Here is an 8,165-nt window from a genome sequence, read left to right as displayed (position 1 = left end):
GCCTTTTGTGTACATAGAAAAAGTCTTAGATCTTTGAGTTCAGCTCATGAAAAATGGGGGCAAAAACAAAAGTGTTGCATTTATAATTTTGTTCAGTGTATATTCAAAGCAGTTAAGTATATTATTTTAAAGCATATTATTTTCATAATACATACTCTTTTTAAAAGTATGCTTAAGTGTATTTCTTTATCACAAGGGTCTCCAGTCTGAGGCAGCAACACAATTCTTCAAAATAACCTTACAAATCCACTCTCACGCTCTTTCCTCATAAACTGAATTTTGGCAGTGGGTCTCTCCAGACTATTGCACAAAAATGTCTAGCTGTTAGAATAGAAAACATATTAAATTGACCACTGCACTTGAAAGGGATTTCAAGACATGAGAGAACAAAGCACAATCACATTTAAACCTTCCTGCTTCATTTAAAGTGATGCGTTTAATTTTTTCAGTGTTTAAAATCCGTATCTTATGCTTTGTTTAATATGCAGAGACATCTATAAATAAATCATTCTATGATTTAATGATTTAATGTTTAAACATTGTGTCTCTGTGGTGTAATCAAACCACTGACCCATTTGTTTGAACACGGAGTCATTATTTCTGCAATTCAGTTTGGTTTCGTAGAAATTACACACTTCACTTAAAGCACTTTTTTATATTGACCAAAAAAAGAGAAAGCATAAACTATTTTGTTTGAAGCACCTGACTTCCACATGGGGAGGAAAGCTGTAAAGTGCATGACGAGGCAATAATCACTGTGCAGCTGTTTCCTGTTCTGTAACAAAGAACTGTGTCATCAGACTTTCACATCACTAGTCTCAGATCAGCATTTCACCACACCCAAAAAGTTTTACGCAAATCCCAAGTGTATAAAATAAGATTTCTTCCTCATAAATATCAGTTTTATATGGGATTGTATTACAACTGGTCATGTTCATTGAATACAAACACAACTGAAACTGAAATGAAGTCTGACTAAATGTAGACTTTCCCTAAACCTTGATTAAAACACTTGCAAATATGAACTGCATTGATATCCACAGACATGACAGTAGCTGTGTTTCCATCCAAAGTTGCGAATTTAACTTGTGCAAAAATGGAATATCGAATAAAACATTTGCGAATAAGCACTGTTTCCAACCAACGAGTCAAAGAGAACAAAATTGTCACTTCCTGATAAACTGGCACTAAATGTCACAAAAAAAGTAGGAGAAGCCACTGAATATGATATTTTTCATATATAACATATTACTTGCACCTCAGAGCAAGCAGACGGAACACAGTGAATGCTGTCGTTGCTTTCGGAGGTGGATGCTGCTGTTCGGGAATGGAGTCGTGTAAGACAATTATACAGAAATACTTTGACAACAGACTTTGCTCGTGCATTTAAGAATGACCGTAACAACATTTCAGATGCTATGCAATGAGATGTGTCTGCTCACATGTCACATGACTTTATTTGATGCACATAAAGGAATTTATTCGGCAAATGTGTTTCCATCTCCCATTATTTGCATGAACACTTTTTTGCACTAATCAAAAACCACCTCAAGTGGGCGTAAAAACTTTTTTGCAAATTAAGTTTTTTTCCCCCACTATTTGGTGTTTCCATCACTCGTTTGTGATACAATACTTCAAAATGCGCATAAAAACACGGTCATGGAAACAGAGCTAGTGAATTGTACTGAATACAATAACGATGGATCGTTTTTAAAAAAGAAATCTGTAAATTTCACTATTATGCTTCAAAGTTAAAGGGGTCATATGATGCGATTTCAATTTTTCCTTTCTCTTTGGAGTGATACAAGCTCTTGGTGCATAAAGAAGATCTGTAAAGTTGCAAAGACTAAAGTCTCAAATCCAAAGAGATATTCTTTATAAAAGTTAAGAGTCAGCCACGCCTACCTAAAACGGCTCGTTCTAACACGCCCCACATATCTACCTCACGATGAGCTTTGTAAAAATCGATGCGTTTCAGAAAGGCGGGGCATAGAGGAGAAACAATAATGTACAGTATGTGGAAAATAATGTGTTTTTTTTTTACCTTAAACCGCATAAACACATTGCATTACACCAAATACACAAAATAATGTTCTTTTTAGCAACGTCATATGACCTCTTTAAAAGCAATATCATGTCTTCAAAAGAGATGCCATTTTGACAGTTATTCTTTGCATGACCAGGAACTGTTATTGTTTTAATAAACAGGTTATAATATAAAATATATATATTTAATATACAGATTTAAGGAACAGCATTATTCAAAGAGGGCTATCAGCAGAATTAAAGGTGAAATGTGCCATTTCAAATATATATAGATATAATATAATGTTGTACATCAGTATAGCAAGTTGATATTGAAATTGTAAAAATGAAATGACACATACTTAATTTGGTACCTGCTGTTAGGCAGCTTTCAAGCAGTCCCATGTGTAATTTATGTTTGTGCTCTAAAGAGAGCCAAATGATTCTATTTACAATGCGTTTTCGCAGCACTGAGTAATTTTGCCATTCATAGACACATTGAAAAAACAATAGGCATAGAAACAATTAAAATAATCAGAAATTTGTAGCAAAAAAAAGAGCAAGACACTGAATTAAATGTGAAATTTTGAAAGACTGAAATACTACTTTCTTATAAAATTTCAACTTTGTTTTCTTTACAACTTCAAAAAATATTTGCAATGCCAAATGCAATGGTCAATCATTGGTGTTTAAGGTCTATCAAAGTCAAATTTCACTCCAAAGCATTCAAAACAGTTTTTGTACAGCGCAAACCTCATGCTTGCAAATCTATTCATAATAACCAACAACGTGCAGACACAATGTAAATAAGAGATTCTTTGAGTTGCTGCTTTGAGTTCAGCAAAAACTCACGTTATAATCAGCGAGTTTGCACTGAACTGAAGTGGTTTGCAGCTTTAGTGATTATAAAGGCACTGCTCTTTTTGTTTACAACTCATTCATTTTTGAATAAAGATTTTGTTTTTCATACTAAGTGGAGTATAACGGCCACATGCACACTGTAAGGTTTCTCATGTGACAACAGCATTTACATGTGGGAGAGAATCCACAAAATTATTGAGTCATCTCTGCATATTACACTGAGATAGCTGAAAGTATTTTAACATTCAAAAATCGTAGTAGGCCTATAATAATTTATATTAAAAAAATGCATTCACCTATGTGGCATCATAAATGAGAAATAACAAACAAGCTCACGAAACACTATTTGGCTTTTTGTTCTGTTTAGACATGCTGTCTTTGTGTGTACACTAGTGTTTTGTCCCTTACACAGAAAGGGTACAATAGCTGAAAAATAAAGCGGAGCTATTTTTAGACCAGTGTGATGACAATAATTTGCTGAACAATTTCCCATCATGCATATGGCAACAACACAGCCCAGCATTTTCTCCCTGATAAAACCTACCCTGACACCAGAAAACCACCCATTTGCTATTGTGCACACTGCATCAGTTTACAAAAGATAATAAACTACCGCTTGCATTGACAATCTATTTTTACAGATCCTAGAATATTCCATTTAAATTATGGCCTGATCCAAGACAATTTAATCTAAAACGATGTTAATTTATTGAAGTCTTTTATTTTGTAATAGAGCTCTCAAAGCAAAAACAGCAACTCATACCTGATACAAATACAGATAAACACTTTCAATCTGAGATTTACAAGATAGATACCTTTGACATGAAGAGAAAAAAAGAGACATACACAGTGGCGCTAAACAATATTTGACCAGTTAAGCAACAGTTTGCATGAACTTGCATTTTCCCTGCATTAGATAATAAAATTAAATCAATTTCGCATTTATTTTATATGAACTACAGTGGACTTTTTAATTTATTTGTTTTTTAATTTATCGGTTATATTGGTCAGTATTGGATATTTTATTGTGCAAGCTCATTTCTATATATTCATATATTTCTATATATATTATTCATATTCATATATGTATTCAGAGCCAGAATTAAAAAATTAAGTCCATTTCTTTTCTCAACTTTCAATCAAAGAAACTCATAGAAAGAAATACTGTACATTATTTACATCATAAAACAATAGATTTACAGTTGAAAATTACAAAAAGTGTTTTGACACCTTATGATTGTGAATCATTAGTGGCTTGTGTTCATAGCTAATGTGATAAACTAGCTTATACTTCATAATGTAATAAACTGAACTTGAGCTGAGCTGACTTCATGCATCCACTACAAATAACTAAAGAAAATTTCGTTTTGAGAAAATATCTTACATCTTCTACTTTTCAGATGTCACTTGGTTTAATATCCTGATATCTATTGTGATGATATTCAGATAATTTTACGTGTTGTATAAAAGTAAATTTACTTTTAGGGGGCCACTGTACAGTATATGATGTGTTTCTGTGTGTGTGTTAAATACCCTGTGCAAAAAATCATTTACATCAAGTCTAGTAAGACTGGTACCACAACTTCCAAAAGTTGTTGTGCATCTAAGGACAACATAAAGCAGAACAGACTGCAGGATGAGCCGCTGCCATCTGACACACTCGTCTCTTACTCAATCCATATAGTAGGTGAACTGAGAGAGCGAGGCAGTGCAATGAAAGAAAGCATGAGAAATCTCAACTTCATTCAGGTCAGGGCCAATGACTCAAATGACATCTCTCAGCAGACATTCATCTCTATATGTCAAGAACTTCACTGGGAACGTACTTCTAACTAACCTTCACAAGTGTTTCCATACACTTCTTTCTATGTTCTTTTTCTATGAAGTTTTGTGCCTCTATCACTTCTTACACTCGTACAAAATTGTATTCCAGTTAGTGTGAGTAATGCAGCTCTTCCCAGAACTGCTCCACTGCTCTTGGCATCAGACGCTGTGTGAGTATTAGTCGGTGCCCTGAGGAATCGCATCAACAATTACAACAGCAGACAACACCACATGATGATACACGGCAGCTGTTCTCACTTCACCTGTGCCATCCTGTGCATAGAAACAACGCTAACAAGGTGGAAAAAATGTATAGCATGCAAGCCAAAAGCAGTTTTTGTGGTATGAAAGCAGCTGGTTAAAATGTAAAAAATAAGTGTTTTGTGTGTTCTCAGTCTAAACGACAGTTTTTGTGTGCCTGCAGTCCCATCCTGTGTGTCTGAGCGCTGCATTAAGCCAAATATAAATAAACCAATCCTCAAGCTCTCAGAACAGGCTGGAAAATAGCAAAAGCATCTGACAGACAGGTGACACGGCTTGTTAAAGATTAGAAAAGATGTGCTAAAACTGCCTGATTTACACGCTTTCCCTTGTTTTATAGAAACCAGGTGCTCGTGTGACTTTTCTGTCAACTGGGAAAAAACGTGGGCAAAAACATTCATTCAGTTTTTGTAAGCGTTTGTTGACTTACCATCATGTTTGGTCTCTCGGTGACCAGCGAGCCATCTTTGGCATAAGAGTACACAGTGAAATCCTCTGGAAGAAGCAATCTGAGGGGAAAAAAACAACAATGTAAGGATTCATTATTGCAGGTATTTAATCCTTTAACTGTCACCCCCATTTTTGAACATAGACGTAAAAGTGCACGATCCAAACTTAAATTGTTATAATTCATGAACGAATACATTTTGTAATATGAATTTGGAGTACCATTTCCATGGTAATGCAATGTCCAATTTTAAAATGGTTTTCACGAGATCAATTTTGAGGTTTTAAACTTTCAATTGATATATAATTTATGATGATTTCTAAAATGTGGCAGGGGAAAAAAACTGAATAATTTTATTATATAATTGCAAGGATTTAATCACATTTAATTGTTTAAAAGTGATAGCAAAGACATTTACAATGTTACAAAAGTTTTCTATTCAAAAATCCTGAAAAAAGTATCATGGTTTCCACAAAGATGTTAAGCAGTGCAACTGTTTTCAACAGTGATAATAATCAGAAATCATTATATTAGAATGATTTCTGAAGGATTATGTGACACTGAAGACTGGAGTAATGATGCTGAAAATTCAGCTTTGATCACAGGAATAAGTTACATTTTAAAATATATCAAACTGTAATAAAATTTTACAGTATTACATTTTTTACTGTTTTTTTTACTGTATTGATCAAATAAATGCAGTCTGGAGAGACTCTTACAGACCTCAAACTTTTAAACAGTAGTTTATACACAAGCTTGTATTTCTTGCATATAAGATATTCCTGATGCTTTATAATGTCTTATAAAGATCAGACAAATATTTAGTAGGTTTGTGTAAAACACCATGTGTCAGGAAACCCGAACAAATAAAAAAAATCAGGTTTGAGCACGAGCGAATGTGGAAAACTTGACCAAAGGCATTAGAGAGCAACACCACCATGACCCTGTGACCTTTAGTCACAAGCAGCAGCAGGAAAGAGAGCTGAGAGGAAGTGCTGAGTGAAGTAGTGTGTGTAGCTCTGAGAAAGAGAGAAGATTATCATAAAATATCCTGCAAAATATTTCAGTGCAAAAACCTGCATCACATTCACTAACATCCTACAATGTGTGTGAGTGTTTAAATTAAGTGATATTCTTTTCAGCCCAAACATCTCTCATGTTTTTGGTAAATTAGGCAGGTTATCATTTGTGCTTCTGCGTTATATGCCTGGTGCTTTTAGCGCCCACAGAATGCAGGCAGCAAACAAATGTTAATAAAAAGAGATGTGTTCAGGTGCCTTGATTGCAATGGCAGAGCGATGCGGTTTTGCATAATTCCTTCAGTGAATCATGTACTAAAACAATGCAGACAGCATATGCAAATAAACAATGCTCAATCAGTGAACGCAATTTATTCTGCATTCCCCTCAGAACGACAAAATGAGAGCAGAGGAGAGCGTACAGAAGGCAAAGGAAAGTAAAGACGAGATCTGACCACCCCACATCCAGTCTGTCTGAGACTCTTGTGGGTTTGGTTGTGTTGGAGTATCACTGTGGCTAGCGGCCCATTGAACATGCACACACTTTCTCTCTCGTAATCTCTCCCTCTGTGTATATGGAGGTAGAAATCGAGGGCAGGGTAGGTGGGGTGTTGTTTTTGCTGTAAGGCAGATGTGGGGAACTGCAGAGTCGTCCTGCAGCCACAGACAGAAAAGAGCAATGGAGAAACTCTTACTTATGATTACATTCTGGAAGAATAATTTCATGTCTGATCTAAATTGATGTGCTAGTTTCTTGCAAATTAAAAAGAGAGCAAATTGCTCTGTGTAATTCTGAAATTCTCTCAATTATTCAGTTATATTTTTGCTTTATTTATATACTAGTAGTATTTATTAATGTTTTGACTTGGCATTCATTTTCATTTTAGTTTAAGTTTTGGTAATTTTGTTGTCATTTAGTTTTAGCTAGTTTTTGTTGTTTTTTATATTTCTATTTGTCTTTAATTTATTTTTCTTTTAGTTGTAACTTTTTTCAGTGCCGTTTTGTACAGTTTTCATCTCATATTTATATTTTGGTTTATTTTACCTCTACATAAATTAACGAAAACAATTTTAAAAAAAGTTTTAGTCTTAGTTAACAATAACAACACTGCAAATGTTATGGCAAAGTCAACATGAAATACATAATAAATGTACCTGGTCTTACTATGTTTCTGTTACTATGTTTGTCATAGGCAATTTCTCAAAGATTATTTACAATTTAATACATGAAAAAAAAAACTGTAGTGCCAACTTTGGCCACTGGGGCACTGTTTTTTTCTCTTTTGATCAAAAACAATTAAAAATACATTAAATATACGTGTATAACAACAACATTAAAAAAGAGCAGAAATAATTTTCCTTAACGGATGCAGGAATGCAGAAATTCTGGAGGAAAAAAAAACACTTCAAATATGAATATAGACGATAGTATAGTGTATCGACGATAGTCAGAGATATCGACGATAGCAGATGTCTTTGTCGATAGACAAGACGATATTAGGCTCATTCTCCTATTGATGTATTAATAATAATAACAATTATTATTATTATTAGGCGGCCCATTATAATCCGGCTATTATTATCAAATTGCCCCGCTTTTTCATTCAGCACTGTATTTCACACACACACCCGCAAATGAGGAGCCTGTAGCCGGTGAAGGAGTCTCCAACCACAAACACAGACACATATCGTCTGCTGATATAAGGTATTTCGTTGCACTTTAACAA

General features: G+C 34.4%; 1 protein-coding gene across 1 annotated transcript in view; it reads right to left on the bottom strand.

Moving 5' to 3' along the window:
• The window catches only part of LOC107756844 (disintegrin and metalloproteinase domain-containing protein 9-like), a 33,185-nt gene that overhangs the window by 12,891 nt on the left and 12,129 nt on the right, over window positions 1–8,165 (bottom strand). Inside the window, exon 4 of the mRNA XM_016574142.1 lies at window positions 5,402–5,480. Within this exon, the coding sequence (XP_016429628.1) occupies window positions 5,402–5,480 (79 nt within the window). The remainder of the gene's footprint in view (window positions 1–5,401; window positions 5,481–8,165) is intronic.

Source organism: Sinocyclocheilus rhinocerous, unplaced genomic scaffold, assembly GCF_001515625.1.
Source record: "Sinocyclocheilus rhinocerous isolate Xijiao unplaced genomic scaffold, SAMN03320098_v1.1 scaffold533, whole genome shotgun sequence".
Taxonomy (NCBI): domain Eukaryota; kingdom Metazoa; phylum Chordata; class Actinopteri; order Cypriniformes; family Cyprinidae; genus Sinocyclocheilus; species Sinocyclocheilus rhinocerous.
Note: the sequence above shows the minus strand (reverse complement) of the source record. Positions and strands in the feature narration are given on the sequence as shown.